The 18486-nt window shown below is 41.0% G+C and overlaps 1 protein-coding gene across 1 annotated transcript; it reads right to left on the bottom strand.

Annotated features, from left to right (window-relative positions):
• Nucleotides 1-720: 720 nt before the first annotated feature.
• On the bottom strand, nt 721-18325 carry sec24d (SEC24 homolog D, COPII coat complex component). The gene is made up of 24 exons (XM_080519072.1): nt 18224-18325; nt 17954-18020; nt 16121-16327; nt 15496-15598; nt 15172-15308; nt 14610-15029; nt 14090-14211; nt 13708-13819; nt 13402-13529; nt 11639-11777; nt 11372-11487; nt 10085-10209; nt 8364-8555; nt 8159-8252; nt 6932-7048; nt 6455-6625; nt 5545-5641; nt 5314-5459; nt 5075-5213; nt 4342-4460; nt 4000-4179; nt 3184-3375; nt 2765-2854; nt 721-2125 (listed from the first exon to the last, which is right to left on the bottom strand). Exons 3-24 carry the CDS (start codon nt 16269-16271, stop codon nt 1985-1987), a joined length of 3231 nt encoding a protein of 1076 aa, XP_080375198.1. The 5' UTR covers nt 16272-16327; nt 17954-18020; nt 18224-18325; the 3' UTR covers nt 721-1984.
• Between the last annotated feature and the right edge of the window lie 161 nt (nt 18326-18486).

Genomic DNA, 18486 nt, shown 5'->3' with positions numbered 1-18486 from the left:
TTACACACCTACAGCATTGCATGTTGTCATCCATTGATTTTGTAAAAAAGAAAAGAAAAGAAAAAAAGACAGACAGTGATGTATCTTTTCTCACTTGTGCTCTTGTGTATGCTTCAGGCAAGAAATACATCAGACCTGATGACTTGCGTTTAGTTTCTAAATCTGCACGCTTTGCATTTAATGGACAATTTCAATTGCTCAAATGCATTTATTAAAAAAGACCAAACTGCAGCGTCATTATCTACTTTCTAGTATGTCTGCAGGAAATCTCAATGGATGTAGAAATGTGCTTTCTGAAGCCAATGATTTCTGTAAATAATATCCAAAGCTTCAGAGTCAGATTCATCATATAAATCCAGCAGTTTGGGCCTGGAAGAAAAAAAAAAGCTTGCATTTTCTGAAAACTTGCTGGTAGTGACAAATCTGTATTCCTTACTGCAGATGCATGCATAACCTAAATATCCATCAAAGCGAGAGCATGCTGCAAACCAAATGATATAGTTCTTAGCTGCTTTTAACTGTACATCAAACCCATCATGCCTCCTAACGGTGGTGAGAGGTCATTGCACAATAGGTGTGAGAACATGTTCACCTTCTGTAGGTCCATCTTCTGTATTTGGTTCAATTTGTTTTGTAATGTTGGTTAAAAAAAACAAAGAAAACTGCACATGTAAACCAAACAAAGAAGACAAAAGTGAACAAACCAAACAGCACTTGCAGTCAAGATTTTAATGAGACATAAAGTTGTTTGGGGTTTGGGATGAAATGTACATGGCACACCTAGCCCATAATTTTCTACACACCTGCTCCAAAAACAAAATATCTGTTCAGATTTCCAGTTCAATTAAAACCATCGATAACTACCAAGAATCGTAAGGTATTGAAATTACCTGAGATAAGTTTGCATACAAACCAAATAGACTTAAGTCTTGGTCGTAAACCTCTAAGCACAATATTATTTTTAATAAGTTTCAACCACTATATCAACTTAAGGCAGGTGGTAATGTTTTTTTTCTTAAAACACAAGTTGCACTTTTCATGTACAAAAAAATTCAGAAGTGTGTAGTACATACACAATATCCAACAATATTTATAGAATGTATATGAAGAATTACATAGAGGCCTGTAAGAAAAGTAAGCAATACAGTACAGTACTGTTGGAAAAGAATTGAAATGTTAAAGCTGGAATGCATTTGCGTGATTAAACAAGTCGGCAGTCATTTACAAAGATGATCTCATCTTTAGACCGTTTCCCTTTTCAAAAACTGTTCCTTAATCTTTCTTTTAAGGACGGGGGGACATTTTCCATCCAGTCATTGTTGATGCAGTGTGACAGTTTTCTTCCCATAACCGTGTACTCAAAGCACCCACGGAACATTTTCTGCACCGCTGCATATTGTGAAGATGCAGCATAAATGATTGGATGGAGATTGTTAGGAGAATCACTTGTGGTGTAAAAACGGGAACAATTGTCTGTCCAGGCAGTACAATAAGCATTAGTAGGAATCGTTTGTAATGCATTCCCGGTCAGAGAACAGAAGAATGATGAAATGGAATTCCACCCCACCCCCCCCACCCCCCTCACCCTCAAAGAAAAATGTTGAATATTCTATGAGCATTTACTTATTTTAAAGACTATTTACTTTTGATGGGAGTATTGTTCTCAGACTGGAGAACATCGCTATGGTCCAGAAATAACCTCATATTTTAATCCATACCCTTTGCATCTAAAGTGAAATGAAAAATGCTTTAACCGATTAAATACACAGTGGAGGTTTCATTGCTTTTGCCAATAGGCTTTATGCCAAAAAGCATTTCAGCCGCAAGCATGGATGTCATTCCAGTCAGTCCATCACACAGTGTGTCTGCGTTTCAATGCTGGATGTGTTTTCCGCTTTGTTTCTCCAGATTTATGGAAGGTTCCTCAAGCGGCACATGGTTATTTGGAGATCATACTGTGTGTACACTCTTGGGGGGGGGGGGTTTAAGTGAGCAGCTGCCTGATCTCTCGGTGAACGTAGCAAAGGAAGTCCATGTAGGAAGCTCCACCGTGCAGACCTTTGTCCTCCACCAGGAACTGACGGAACAACATCTCTGGTTTGTCTCTCTGCTTCACTATCTGGAGCTTTGGAGAAGAAAGCAAAATACCATTATTTTTTTCTGTTATGTTACATTATACATTTTTCCGGCCTTTCACCTGTCCTCACTGTGCTTAAAGATTATTATAATGATTATTAGAACCTGACTGGTACCTCATCATAAACCAGGTCACTGACTGCTTTTTAATAAGAGAGCAGAGTGGATGACAACTTGGTCCACAAGAATCTTAGTTTTTAATGTGGCCCCTTGGGAAAATGAGCAGCTTACCTGTGGACTCATGGTTGGATTTTTTTTTTTTTTCTTATTTGAAGGCATGCAATTGCAGGTATATATAGATTTTGTGTATTGTACACATAAAGAATGAAATGTAACTATTGTGTACTTATCAACTGTACAATAGTTCTGATCCTGCAATAATCATGCTTTTATACAATAATACTATTTGTAAAGTTAAAGCATTTGTATTTATATGGCAAGTCCTGAGTAGACTGTATTTACATCAAAGCCCCACTGGAGGGAAGCAAAGAACACTCCATATCAGACAGCTTATGTATATTCAACTCTGCATTACTGCCAGCAAGATGTTTTCTGTGCTATTTTTGTCACGTTTTAAAGAAAAACAAACCTGTTTGTGTAAAGTGTGTTGCTTGTGTAGATATCTTACCTTCATAGAGTTCGGCCTGTTGTCAAGAAGGTCATTGATGATGGACCGGACCTTTGTTGACAATGGGTTGTCCAGTTCTGGGAGTGCACACTGTAAAAAAAAACAACAACACACACACACATTTAGTGGTTTTATAGAAATGGTTTCAACTATAAACTATACCAAAAAGCAGCATGGGCCATGGATGGATTTTCTCGATTTCATTTCAAAATTAAATACATTAGAAATGAATGATTTGTTGTTGTTGTTTTCTTTTTAAATAAATGCTTCAGAAATATTATGATCGTGTGTGTAGGCATAGAGTCTTAATGAAAACCGAATCGGTCTTGGAACTTTACACACGTGTGTATTACAAACACCAAAAGTACAACACCTCATCTACGACCTATAACGGGAAATTTGTCTAAATGAATTCTGACCATGTGTCCTTGCAGGTGGGCGAGGGAGGGCAGGTTGAAGATGCTCTGGACGAGGTCAGGAGAAACGGCTTGACCCAGCCACAGAAACATGACGTGACCGTTCTCCAGCAGGAAAATGCCCGAGTCTGTGAGACGCTCCTCAGAGCAGCGCACGGTGGCAGGAAGCCCCTCACTGCTCGTGTCAATGTTGTGCTGAGAGAGAAAAAACAAATGCAGGGATTTGTATACACTGGTATATCACAATCCAGTTCTCAGGTTTACAAAATCCTCTCTGAACTTTTTCAAAGTAATTATTTAACCAACTGTTTTCTTCAGTTTATTACAGTGTGTACGACCCAAGAAAGTTCTCTTATGACCAACCAGAACTATTAGTGAACTAAACGGTTGATAAAGCAGCTATGTTTACCCCTAATATGGTGATTACTTATTGGAAGTTTTTAAACAGCCACACTCTACAAAGCAGCAGCATCAGTCACGAAAAGGAATCCTGACACAGGAAAAACAGCAGTTCTTCATCCATTCACACAAACGTGAAGGCATAAGTGTGGTGTTTCTTCATAAAATATTCATATTAAGGTCACAGAAAGTTCATATTGGAAGTGTTTCTTAGCACCACACATAGCAGACCGAATTTGAAATGAAAAAATAAATGAATAAAGTTATGTACCAATAGATGCATTTGGTAGTTTTTAGACCTGGTCCAACCATGAAAATCAATATTATCCGCCTATGAAATCGTTGTAGTTATATTTGTAAATCGATTGACAGTTTGGCTGAGTGAATGTATGAAAAGAGAGCTGTGTGTCTGTTTCCTACCAGGGGTGTGAGGCGTGGGTAGAGCAGCAGCTGTGTGGCCTCCACTCCCATGGCCATGACCGACAGTCTCAGTTGCGCCCGGTCGTCGGTGGGGAGCTCGGTGCTGCTCACCAAGGGAGCAGTTTTCATCAGGCTGTTCATGTAAACTGGGAACACTTTCATGAGATCAGGCAGGATGAGCTACGAATGGAAACAGGCACATAAAGCTTACTGTTAGTGAAGTAGAACACCTTAATTACCATATCACTGATCTAATGTGCATATTAGGAGACACACAGTTGTTTCCTAAAAACAAAAGCATGCATTTGACACAACATTTTCCAGGTATCATCCTGCACTGACCTGGCTGGCAGCAGAGGGACTGGCACAGTTCTTCCTGTAGCAGGCCAGCATGTGGGCTGTCTGGTTTACCAGGATCTCCCTCACATTCTTTATAGGCTGGTTTAATATGGCACGGTAAGCTGGAGGGGAACAAATAAATTGTCAGTAAGAAACAGACTGGTTGAGTTTGCATGTGCTCCATGTGTGTATGCGGGTTTTTGACAGGTACTACAGTCTCTCACATTACTAAATGTGATTGTTTGTCGGTTTGATCTGTGATGGACTGGTGACCCTGCTTGAGCACATATTCTGATGGGAACCCCTCTGGATGGATAAAGCAGTAAAAATCATGGATAGAGAAAAACATTTGAACCGAGGAAAGGAGAACTCACAGGGGTGAAATGCAGCACAAATGAACGCGGGCAACTAAAGGTCAGTAATATATAGCTGCACATAAAAGTTCCAGGCTGTCGAGGAAAACATGTGGTACTAATTTCCAAAAATCATTCTGCATTTACTCATAAATCTCTGAGCATTATTAGATTATCATGTGATCCACGAGCTACGTTCAACAAAGGTCAAATGATACCCGAGTACATCAGCAGGCTGCATTACAGTCCTAAATAAAGAGAATTAACTGCTGGGAATGACTCATTCCTCACATAAGACTGCTTAAAGATCACGATTGAAATACATCTTTCTGCTCAACAGACAGTCGTTAATGCATTTCAGTTCAACAGAAAACATTACTGACCTGATTTGGCAAAGAAGTTGATGAGCGAGTCGGTCTCACAGCTCTTGTACAGCTCAGATAACTGCGAGCTGCAGTTCAGGCTGATGTTGTGGATGCGGAGACGTCGCTGCCCATTGATGGTGGTGTACAGCAAGGCGCACTGAGACGTGGAGTTCAAATGTTGATTTAGCACCAACGTGAAATAAAACACAATAGTTTCCACTATAAAGAAAAAAAGCAGGATTTATGTGCGACCAGACCTGCATGAGTGCTCCGCTCTCCTCACTGAGATTGTCATCATGCTTGAACTCCACCGTCACAGCCTTGTCACAATCCACAGCTGCCATTTCCACATCCGTTGTGTTGTTCATGTGAATGGCACCAAAGAAGTCTGTCGCCCTGAAGCCTGGAGGAGAACACACACAGAGAACCACAGAGTTTACAGGATGTGTCAGAACAGAGGAGATAAACAATATGAGCAGACGCGTCACCTGTGCTGGTGCGAACTCGCATTATGGAGTCAAACCCGAGGCTCTTCTGTACGTCTTTCCTCAGGTCTCGTAAGAAATGCTCACTGTCTGTGTCCACCTGTCAACAGAAAGAGATTTCAGCGGGGAGAGTGAGAGACACTGCTTGTCCCCACCCTTGGAGATGAGGTAAATGCAAACTTCACTTTTCTTTTAAATAATGGGACCTTCAGCCAGCAGAGGGCAGTGTTCTCACTACATGGACCCATAAAAATGACTTTATGAAGGGACAAGGTGTTTAATATTGCTCACACAGCAATAGTACAAAACTTGTAATTCTTATTATGAATTAGTATTTTTTTGTGTTTGTTTATTTGAAGAAAACAGCAGTTATTCATAATTTTCTGGCTTGCTGTATTTATGATCGATGAGGTGCTGTACTTTTGTTAGGATGACTTTTAGAGCCACTTATAATGCTACTGTTTTGTACTTTGTGTGGCTAAAGCTATCGATTAATAATTGTCAACATGTCTCCTTTGTGAACTGTCCGTGTTCAGCTCAGAGAGCTGACATTTTTCCTCTGGGGGGAGACAATATAAAAAAAGAACTGCACTATTATTTTGATTATTCATTCCATTGGAAACTTAGTTTATAAGAAGATATCAGCATTGTGCTTGTGCAGTGTGTTACTGCAGTCTGGAGCCACTTCCCATGCTTGCTGCACCAATCCTTTGGGACAGTTCTACATTAGTGTGTAGCTGCTGCGCCAAACTCATTATGAGGATACAACTTGCTTTTATTAGGTTGTTCCTGTGTGGTAAAAGCAGGACTTCTTGACGTAACTACAAGAAATAAAACTCCTGGTTAATCCCCGTTACCTGTCTGCGTGCAGCACCTCTGTGTGTGTTCTGTGCATAATGGAAACAGTTGGTACCTGGAAGTTGTTGTACTTGTAGACGGAGCCTCCGGTGTGCGACGGCACGTCAGCCATGCTTGCCAAGTCCACGTACTGGCTGGGGAAGAGGAAGAGGTCCACACAGCAGCCGTGCGCCACACAGTCTTTGGACAGCTGCTCGTACACGGCTTTCTGAGGCTGGAAGAGAGTCTGAGGGAAGACAACAGGGACGCTCACTCTGGTGAGACTACAAGACTCAGGAGTCTTTATTCTCATTGAGTTCAAGATTTCATGTAATGTAGGGCATTCATGCATAATAATTCTCAAGCTATACACAGGGCTAAGATCTTGTTTTTTTTCTCACAAGAGCAAGGTCGAATTATAAATGTGCATCATGAATTTTGAGGAAAATTTCTAACACTGTGTGCAGAAAAAAGATCAGGGTCCCTTTGACATGAATGCTTAGCTATGGCTGTATTTTCCCTGTTGGGGTTTAGGACACAAAGACAGACTCACTTTCTCTTTCTCGGTGTTGACCAGCTTTTTGTCATCCCTGTTCTTTAGTTTCCCTGGAGCCTCGGCGGTGGGCATGGACGAATGGAAGATGAAGAGCTTTCCGCTACATTCTGCAGCCTGGAGGGACGGCGGTGAAGAAAAAGAGGAAGATTTCAAAAGGACTTTATTTTAGGTGTGCAGCAGAACCCTACAGGAAACTGATACTGTGCAGAATTCAGCGTGTATCCCCATACTGAACTTACAGAGTTCCCTCTACAAGTTCCAGGGTAAAGTGTTTCAAGAAGATAAAGAAAACTGTGATATTCAATGCCCAAAATAATAAATCTGACCATGAGCAGTGGTCACAGGCTCTCCGCCGTGGTTTAAGATCACAACTGTTTCCAATTAAAAAGCTGTGTGTGGACTTTTCCTTTTGCATGTGCCAAACACTGACATCATAGTACTGCTTGTAGGATTTCAGGTAAACATAAACACATCAGGTAAAGAAAAGGCTGCTTTTCTCTGCTCGCATGAAACAAATACATTTACATTTTAGTTGAATTCAAATTGTTGAAAATTTTGGTTGAAAAAATACTACATTAAATAATAATGAATTCCGTCACAGGTTTTGTAGAATTAACTTGTAAGATGTGTCTTTATTCTGACTTTAAAGTACTGAAATACAGAAATATCCCCCATGGCAGCATTATAAAGAAATAATTGAGACATTTTAGAAATTGTCCTCGAAAGGATTTATGCTTTATAGGACTTTATGCTCAGATTAAGGTCAAGGGGATTATGAAAGTCTCCATGTGAGACCGGTCTTCACAAAGTTTAGAAGATGGTGCCTCCCTCCACTACTGCGTTCACTTCCATAGTTTCACTTTTGTCCTGGCTTAAAGTGGGATTATAATTATTTTGCCATTTCAACATATAATCTGAACACCTGAGCCAAGAAAGCCTTTTCTTTCCATTTATATAATTTCAATTGACAAAAAAAAATGCTTTTGTTAAAATGCATATCCTCACTCCCAGAAAATTTAACTATTACCCCAAACCACAAATATAAACTATTATAAGAAACCGGGACATTGAGGCGATTTGATTACTTAATTTCCTAATGTTCATGAATCCTTGAAAGTGTTTGAACTTCTCCATGAGTTTATACAACAAGCTTCAGCGAGCACATCTGATTGAAGCAGGCTGCACTGTGTCCCACATGTTGACAGAAGTCACCCAGTGGCTGACCTTAAATGCCTCCACGCCGGCCTGGATGACGGGAGCAAAGACCGTTTCGCTTTCGTTGGTGTCTGCAAACATGTCAGGGATCTGGTCCAGCAGGCTGAAGGGAGAAGGATGACCATTATAGTTTAGTCTGAGTGCCATGCAGTTCAGTCAGTGCCCTGTACTGAAGTGCAGACGTGTCTCTCAACTACCAACCGCAAGATCTTACTTGTAGATGACAGCTCTGGAGTCTTGGTAGTTCACGAGGAAGCCATCGAGCAGCGGGACAAACATCTCAGCTGTGTCCGACACCACCATCATCTGCGGCTGGGCCAAAGCGCTCTTCACGTTGTAGAAGTGAAGGATCTTGTTGTAGGTAACAAAGCCCACCTTGATGGGTGAACTCTCCGAGCCTTCGTCTCTGGCAGGAGGAGAGAGGGGAAGAGGAATGTGTGAATTCCAGGATGATTGCGTCGAAAGAGGGGAATTTTCAGGTCGACAGAGGCGGCATTTCATTCCTGTTGATGTCAGAGCTGTTTGTCTGCTCTCGTGCAGGAATAAACAGTCTGCCAAGCAATAAACCATGAATCAGAAAGCAAAGAAGCTGGAACTGTGAATGATTTAGTGGGTGCAAAGTGATATCCAATGTGAGGTTTGACGAGCCCGCATGCTTTAGTGTGGAGAATGATAAAGTAACTACCCCATGTTATCAAAATCCAAAATTCTCATCAATAAAAAGTATGCTTTCCTTCATCAGAGCTGCCTGTTGTGTTATTCTTTTTCCTTTCATTATTGCAGCTCGGCTCACTGCATCTTATCTGTCCAGTGTCTCAACATCCTCTGCACATATTTCTAGTTTAGCAGATAAAGAATTGAAGACACAAAATCCCTCAGACATGAACCAGAACGCTGGTTATTCTGGTGGCTCTGCTGAACATGATTATAAATCAAAACCTTTCGCTGCAACTGTAACTCTAAAGCATTCTCCACCGCCACTGCCAGCTGCAGTTTGCTGGTCTATCTCCTTAAATCACGCACCAAGAAACATGCAATTTGACTGAGCGTGTGCAAGGAATATGCCATCCCACGGCTCATCTGTGAGCGTTGTTCACTTCTGGCAAAACCACATTCAGAGGAGCTTATTCATTGAGCTCCATCTCAGAGCATATAGTGATGAAAAAATACCAGCAATGATGAAAAATGTCATTTTAAAGATTTGGCCTACATCTGCAGTTACTTAAACTGAGCTCCGTCTTTATCTGTACTGAATAAAACACTAATTTTGGGGGAAAAAGAGCAGGAGCCCATGTTTCAGACGGTGCTGGATGTTTAATGGCCTGAATGCAATGCAATAAAAACAAGAATGAGGTTCAAACACACCTGAAATGTGGCTTATCTTTAGTTAGTGTTTGAACGATGATGTCATGGCAGCGAGGAAATATGAAGAGAAGCATTCCTGTGTTAGTTTAGTAACATCATGCTCTCCCCGAGATAAATCCGTCACTTTCAGAGTAACGCTGACAACAAACCCAAAGTTGCCAGCACAACAAAGCGGAGTGTTTTGGATGCCTCTCAGAGACGAGTGCACGCACGGGGATATTTTCCATTTTTGGCAGGTTGGGCACCCTCCCGCACCGATGCTCCCAACCTGCACAGCTTCATGTGGTGAAGCTGAAGTGTAGGCCTGCTCTCCAAGGCTGCAGGGAAGCCCTTTTTTGGCAAGATGTGTGTTATGTGTCCACTGTGATCTATTCCTCAATTTCCAACTGTTTACATATATTGAGATCATGCTGGATGAGTAAAGGATACAAATGAATATTGAAGATGCATGCCACTTCTTATCAGAGCTGTCAAAAATACTCAAATTCTTTACAAAAGGAGAGGTGCAGATATTTGTGTTGAAAAAATAAAAACAGCAAAAGGCTGGTACAAGTCTTTCTGTGTATATACCTGGGCAGCTTCTCCAGAAGAGTCTTGAGCTCATCACATATCAGTTTGACCAGGCCACTCTTGATGTTGTTATAGGACACATCAATCATGAAGATGTAGGCTGGAGGATTCGGAGCCTTGTTATTCTGTGGTGGGGGGGAGAAAAGCAGCCAGTGTGATGAATGAGTGGCTATTTTGAGATCTTTCCAAGCAAAAACAGCTTCTTGATAAATGACAGAGAACAGTTCCATCTGAAAACTTATAATACAGTTCAAATAAATAAGTTTCTGGTGTCCTCCAAGTGCCATAATCACAGAATAATACAATAAAAAATAAAAAATCCATGCCTTTTACTTTTTGTTTCTATGTGTTCATGTTATAGTCTGTGAGTAAGACATTGTTATGTTTCCACAGTTACAAACCATGACAAGACATTATATTACAAGCGTTTGTTTAGTAGCTCGCCTCCAGAGATTGTTTATATGTTGCAATAAACACAGCAAAAGTAGGTCAGTGCAGCGTGGCCAACTTACTTTGACCCTCTAATCCTGTTTTAATAGCTGCAGTGTCCCTGGGGACATTCAGTGAGTAATGAATCCTGAGATAACAAAGCAATTAATATAGATTTTAATATTCTAATGACACATTTGAATTTGATTATTAGATTAGTAAAAACCTGCTGACTCATCAGTATAATGTAAGTATTTATTTTGGGTGCAGCATGATTTTTTTGTATGTTTGATTGTGGAAAACCACAGATTTCCATTATTATCACAATACAATCTATTTTTGTATAATTTAAAATTTTTCTGCAGCAGACTTGACAACCTTTGTTAAAAATAAAAAAAAAATCTACATTTTCCAATTTTATATTCATTACAACACTCTGAAACTGTTGATTCTTGTGGTTGATGTCCTTTATACATACTTTACTTACATTTGCTGCAAAGAAATCATCATCATTTTTGTATTTTAATCTAAAGGGGGTGTAAAAATGTAGTTACAATGGAAGGCTAAGGAAAACATCTTATTAACAGCTTCATCAAACAAAAAATCTTTTACTTTCTAATCATCGTAGCTCTGAAAAAAACCACAGCCAGAGTGATCTCAATGAATGGACCTCACAGCTACATGAATTTACTGAGAGGCATAAGGGTTAACCAGGTATATAAAAACAAATAATGGCTTATTTACAGTGGTGACTATTCGAATGGCAGGGCCCCCAGTTGGAGGAAGGAGAAGTCAAACAAAACATGAGAAATCGAGAAACACGTATGTGCCATCAGTTGTGGAGTGGGCATCATGTACCTTGCAGTAGTCCATAGTGGCCACAAACTCATACGAGCCCAGAGACAGCTCAGGTCTCTCATAGAAGTCCACCCTCCGGCCCATGTGGTCAAGGTGTTGGAAGTAGAAAACGGGCACTGTGAGAAAAAAAAGAAAAGAAAAATGTTCACAATATATTTATGGCTTTTGCCTAAATTGAAATAAATCCCAATCATGCTGGTCTATTCAGCTGCTCCTGACATTACACTTGGCTGGTCTTTGCCGGCATTGCTTCATATGACATTGTACCTTCATTGACACAGTTGCAGAAGCCACATTGGAAGCGCCGGCCACCGTCGATGAACTGCATGTAGGGACACATGTAGGCCTTGCATCGATTGCAGCGCACTGGGCCAGTCTCACCATGGTCCACCACGTACAGAGGCATCTACAAAGGAACATACACAGAGGATTAGCTACGTTTTTAACAGGAGCTGTAAGAGTAAATCAGAGCCTTCTATTAAAAAAACATTGCCTTAGAAGGACACTGATGACTGTAGCACTTGTACGAACTAAACTCTTGGCATAATATACAATGTGTGATGGTTTATTTCTTTTTGGACTGTGTACATTCCCTGTGGCGCTTTTTATTTCTTGAAAACTAAATCTAATATCTGCTCAATCATACACACTGTGGCACCATGGCTTCCAAACAACATGCTCCTTCATACATAAAGCATTTGCTGGTTGCAGAAAATGAATGGTTATTTGTTTAGTCTAACACAGCACCGTTGCTCAGCAGCATGAGCTGAGCTGCAGGTGATGGAGGCTACCTTCACGGTCTTGTTTAAGGCTCTGTGCAGGCTTTGACACAAGATAAATTGAAATGTTTGCTTCGAAATGAGCTCAAATACGATAAACACATTCAAAGAGGAAAGAAAACAGGTTTATTATTGGATCAGGGGCTTCAGGGATGGAAGCTAAAGTGTTTCCACTATCTTGGGGCTGTTTTCCATGTTCAGAGAGCAAACCTCATTGGATTCCAAATCGAAACATTCAATAAGTCTGTGTCTTTAGGATATGGGCAATTTACCCCTGCAATGCAACAATCTAAGGTTGGATTTCCTTCTGTACGAAGTTTATTTCTTCCCCGTGCAAGTTGGCCTGACCTCGGTAATTAGCCAGACGAGATAAAGCTAACATTACCTAAAAAGGCCAATTGGTGACTGAGACAAAGGGAGTGCAGGGGGGAAATATCTGAGGCGAGATTCTTGGAGCACACGAAAGGAAGTTAGTCATTGGACAAATTAACTTAGCACAGTGTGCTAAAGTAGATATGCAACCAGTACACTTCTTTACATTTATATTTTGATAATTAAACTGTGATGTGTTTGTTTGCATTCTCCCCTCTCTGCAAGAGTATCTTCAGTTTGAGTCCATGTTTGGGCCTTTGTGTGCTGAATTTGCAAGTTCTCTTTCTATCCCCTGACAGCCCAAAAACATGCATTTGAGGTTAGTTTGTGGCTTTAAACTGCCTTGACCCACAGTCCACTGGGATCAGCTCCAATCTCCACACACAACTCTGAGTTAGATAAGTTGGACTGTCCTCAATCTCACAGCAGTAAACAATCATGAATGTAGGACTTGATAAAAATGTGAAGCTCCAACCCTGGGGGAAATCCTGCAATTTAGAGTTCCTGTGGCATAAAAATACACTCTGACAGGAGTCCCAAGATTCATGCCTAATTATTGAGATGACAAAGTTAAGATTTCATGAACGGAGTCAAGTCTGAGGACACAAATGCTTTGATGTGGGATGAAAAGTTGATGAACATAAACACATATTTGGATATATGTTATGTGTATATATATATATATATATATATATATGTATATATATGCTCCTGCAAGCATTTAAGCTTGCAGGAGCTGAACTTTAAAAAAAAAAAACTTTTTTTCCCCCCACATTCAAACAAAAGTAAATGTCTTATTCCAGCGTGTCTAACCAGGTGATTTTGTATCATTATCAGCAAAGAGCAACAGTCTTTGTTGCTAAGAAAACTGTAACTTACCTCATTCTTTGGCAAGCTTGCAAAGGGTTTAATGATGGAAGCCAGAGGTACTTGGCACTGTTTGGCCAGATCAGCTGTGCAGGGTAGTGAGTAGGTTGTGCATCGTATGAACCTGGAACTGGCATTGCCTGGAGATCACAGACCAAAGATTCAACACCACTGATATTATGACATTTCTTATTCCATGTTGTTTGAGATAAATAAACATTTAATATACGATTGTTTGCATTACCCCAGGAAACACAAAATGATTGTATAGTTTGTAGGTGAAATCGGAAGATAATGAGAAATATTATTTTGTATTACCTTGATCCTGCACGGTAAAATCTGTGGTGACCAAAGGGGGAACCTGTCCTCTGATGTTTGTGCTGAAGATCTGACCCCCTTGTTTCACTTGGTCATCTTGGATGACTTGAATCTAAAGAAAAATACACGTTATGGATTACAGAACAACCTGACAATTTAATAATTTTCAAGTAACTAAAGTAAACTTCCCTTTCTCTCTGCACCCATACACATGAAGCTAAATCTGCATTTCATTATTGAAAGCAATGTAAAATATCTTGCTCGCCAGAAAATATTTGAGCAACTATTATGCTGCAAGTTAAGGGCAGAAAATGTGGAGGGACAAATGTGATATGTGGAATGTGAAGTTATGCAGTCGCAGGGAGATTAGCCGTCTACTCACTGGACTCGGAATGGAGTCAGGGTCCAGTTTCTTCTGAGGAGGGCCTGCCATTGCGGCTGGTGCTCCAGGAAAGGCGCCCGGCATACCTGGCTGAGGCCCAGCTAATTGTCCCCCAAACGGACCTACGCATTCAGAAAAGATATTGCATATGAATGCATTCTGATCAGCTCCGATGTGAAGTAGAGAGCTGCATGCAGAGCTGTGCTTCAATCCTTCATATTTTTGCAGATACATGTAACTCAAAGCAACTGAGATAAGACATGAAAAGCAAAGTGAATTAATCCAAATCTATTAACATAAAGAAATACATTGGTATCTATCTTCTTTCTATTTATGCCTACACCTACATGCAAGCAGACAACACTTTACTTTTACCATTATTAAAGGAGTTTTATCCTTTCATTTTTTTCTGACGGGAGTGTATTTTATCAAAGCGACCCTGAGCTAACGGATTAATAATGCTGCTCAAAAAGTGCTTATTAAATGACATTAGTTCAACTTCTGTGGTGTTTATACTTACCGGGTTGCTGTGGGTATCCTGGTGGGCAACTGGGTCCAGGCCCAGGCTGCTGAAAACCTCCAGGACCCGGAGGGGGTGACCCAGGAAAGGGTCTCCCCATGCCTGCCATGGGTGGACCAGCCATTGCCTGACCTGCCATTGGTGGACCAGCCATTGGCTGACCGGCCATTGCCTGACCTGCCATTGGCTGACCGGCCATTGCCTGACCTGCCATTGGTGGACCAGCCGTTGGTGGACCAGCCGTTGGTGGACCTGTCATAGGCAGCATGCCTGCTGGGGGTGACTGTGGTGGAGACATCTGGGGTGACATGATGGGTGACTGTGGGGTTGGAGGTTGCCCCATTGCTGGAGGAGGTGCTGTTTGAAATGGCTGCTGAACCACAGAGCTTGTTGGAGGAGGGCCCTGCATGGGACCAGATGCTGCACAATAGAGAAAATGTACAATCTCGTGAGTCAAGGCTGCATTTATTCTAATCCCCGTCTCAGCCCTGCCACCGAATTACGCTAATCAAAGGGTTTACATGATCTGAAGTAGGAATAAATGGGTAAATTGAAGAGTTACCATAGTTGCCCAGGTTCATAGCACTCATCTGATTGGCTAGCTGCTGTGCTGGGGGCGGGCCAGGAGATGCCATGCTGTTGTACGGTGCTTGTGGAGGTTGTCCGTAAGGAGCTGACACAGCAGGTGGAGCAGGGTACCTAAAGAATATCAGTGTTTTGTTATACTGACAAAGTACTTCATTTGCACACTGTTTTGCAAGTCTGTAAACAGCAAACAGCTTCAGATCTGCATCGTCTTCTTCAAGTCCTCTGATAAAATAAGCACAGATTGTGTCTGTTTCAGTAAACCCATTTTAAGCAACTGCTGTTCAAAGAACACAATTACCTTTGTGGATGAGCACCGTTTTGCTGGACATTTGGATTGTACTGCGTGGATACTGGAGGTGGTGGCATGCCAGAGGCCGAGGAAACTGGAGATTTCATCATACCTAAGGGGAGTTAAAAGACATGGTGTATTTTCATCCTCATTGTGTCAACGTAAAATGAGGCTAACAACTATTTTTCACATTACAGTGATCGCATCGTCAGGTAAGGTTGCAGCAGCATAGTGTTTGCATCACAAAAGCATTACTGTCACTTTTATTTATTTCTAGAGCAACAATTGTACTTCTAGTGAGGCTTGGGGACTTTGAATTATCCACCACAGCGCACTTCAGTGTGCAGTGACATTAAAAATAAGAGAAATTAACTCCTGGTGTCTGTACCAAGGTCTCTGATACTGGAAATGCATACTATCACAGTGATATAACACTATTATTTGAAGGTCGGGCTCTCAAACTATGTGGCAGATATATATATATATAGCATCAATTAAGCAATACAGAAAAAATGTATTAAAAGAATATTAACCATTTCTCGTGCTCATTTAGGTGGCAAGACTGAACCTGTTAAACGAAAGCCTGAAGTCCATGCCAGGAAACAATCCAAATGTGAAAGCAAAAGCACTTTACCTGCAGGCGGAGCAGTGAATGCCTGAGGCGGTCCACCGTAGTGCCCGTACATAGGCTGTGGAGGACCAGACCCAAATCCACCTTGGTAGCCTCCCATTCCCGGCTGGGCCTGGGAGTACGGAGGTGCAGCAACATAACCCTGTTGACTCATTTTGATGGGATGGCCGTCACTGTCTTCTCATGCCAAGAAGAAGATCTTTCAACAATCTGAGGAGGTGACATCATAAAATTTGAAGCATGCATAACATATTCAGGTAGTCAGCTCTTCAGATACACTTCAATACAAGAAAGAAATAACCTTTGCACAAGAAGTAGCTATAGCTACCTTATTGCTACCAAACTTGCAGTAGCCTCAAAGCCAAACATACATGCAAAAGGCTGCGAAATGTAACACTTAGAAATTATTTAAGATATTTCCCTGGAAAAACACTGACTTTTTCAAAACCTATTATTAGAATGGAACATTTGCCTTTTTGATGGGTACAATCCAAAATACTTATCTCTACAAAAACGTAGGCTTTCCAATAAGTTAAAGATGTATCGCCAAGAACCAATACAACAAAGAAATAAGCATTGAAACATAAATCTTCAGCTTTTTCTTATAGTGCAGTTGTAGGAAATCCAATTAGTGTTTTGGCTCTGATTGATGCACGCACATGAACTTATTTGATAAATGGAGCATGTTTACAAGCCACATTGACAAAAGCTGATATTTGACCTCAGGCAATCAACAATACTGTGCAACATGACCTTTGACATCATTTACTGGGAGATAAAGCAAGACATGTTCAAGAGTATAAGTGACTCACTCCAGTCAGTGTGGCTGTTTTGACTACAGTACAGGGACAGCCACCATCAATGTTTATACAAACATTTGTATTCAATATGATCACATGTAATAAGAGACATTTCATGTGGAATAATAGGTCTTACTTTTGGCATATTTGATGTTTATAAACACGAGGAGGCTTGTATTTCCAAAAGAAAATGCATAGGTGAATGCCACAGCTGAACCCTAACCCCTGCTAACTCTGTTTGGTAAAAAATATCAGCCGCTAAAGGTTAGGGTCATTTAGATCTTTTTCCAGTTTTGGGGGATTTATTCAAAAACAGTTAAAGATATGAAAAACACAGAACACAGCACACATAGCACGTTTTGGTATTTGAAAGGATCAGATCGGTTGAAGATTGCGGGAGTTATAGCATGCCGATAAAGAAGTCGGAATAACAATAATAAAGATCTGAGTCTCAATACGTGAATACCTTGTGGCATTCACATATTGAGTTTCACTGCCACATGGACACAGCGAATGAGTAATAGGCCTGTAAACTTTTTTTTAACTAAACTCTGAACCGTTTGGCCAGCAAGGAAATAAATGGATAATCTCTATGCAATCTATACCACTGTAAGATATTTGAACCAATGAAAAACCTGTAAACGAAAAAAGCATGACATTCAATAGTTATCTGCGCAAGTCACTTCCGAGAATTGCCACGTCAAAGACCGTTATGGATGGTTAAAGTGCTCAGCACCGCTGTCCTGCCATCAAACCACTTCTAATTAGACACATTTAGTCAGTTTATTTGATGCCTGCACATCGTTTTACTAATAAAAACGTAGATCTGAAGCTTATTGAAAGGGCGTAGTAACGTGACAGCGCGGCAGCTCGTCACTGACGATTACAGATGATAGAAAACATCTTTGCTAGCTCACGCGGAAATCACAACTAAAAGTTTTTCTCTTGCGCCAGAGACGCGTCGTCGATTCCAAATACAAACGCGTGGATCAGGCGGATATAGACGTTAGTATTAACGACATAAAGGGTGATTTACCTGGAGATTGGACAGACTCCTCTTCTCCCTCGGAGTGCCACGTCAAACTCCACCAGAGCGCCGGTCGCTGTTGGTTACGCGTCGAAAACCAGACAGCGTCATATGACGCAGTCACAAAACACGTACAGCTTCCGGTCAGACGTGTCAACATAAAACAGCAAACCTTCACAACGCAACATAAGCTGCTTTCAATACCATATATTAAGTCTCAGGAAATACAGCTCCGTTTAGAGTATTTCTAAATCTTTGAAAACGCTGCGTTTTACTCACATATCCGTCTTCCAGAGTTGTATTGTGTTTGTTTTGACGTTTTGCTTCCGCTTTGTCAAACTTGCAGAGGCTCCCTTGACGTTGAATCGAGTCTTGCACACTGCGCGTGCGTGAGATACAGGGAACCCATACACGTCAGCACAGGGTCCGTGGACCTGAGCAGTCTGAAAGTTTCATCATCACCTGACCACTGTACTCGTACTACTGCCACAACTACTACTACTACTGCGACTACTACTACTACTACTACTACAACTAATACT

Source organism: Blennius ocellaris (assembly GCF_963422515.1).
Source record: "Blennius ocellaris genome assembly, chromosome: 23".
NCBI lineage: Eukaryota > Metazoa > Chordata > Actinopteri > Blenniiformes > Blenniidae > Blennius > Blennius ocellaris.
This window is presented reverse-complemented; position numbering and strand designations above follow the sequence as displayed.

Excerpts from the sequence above, each read along its gene's own strand:
- sec24d (XM_080519072.1), bottom strand. The coding sequence starts at position 16,271 with ATGAGTCAACAGGGTTATGTTGCTGCACCTCCGTACTCCCAGGCCCAG. Across the intron at positions 14,212-14,609 it reads AGGATACCCACAGCAACCCG|GTCCGTTTGGGGGACAATTA; the intron begins GTAAGTATAAAC and ends CTGAATGCGTAG. Across the intron at positions 3,376-3,999 it reads ACCCACGCCTCACACCCCTG|CACAACATTGACACGAGCAG; the intron begins GTAGGAAACAGA and ends TTTCTCTCTCAG.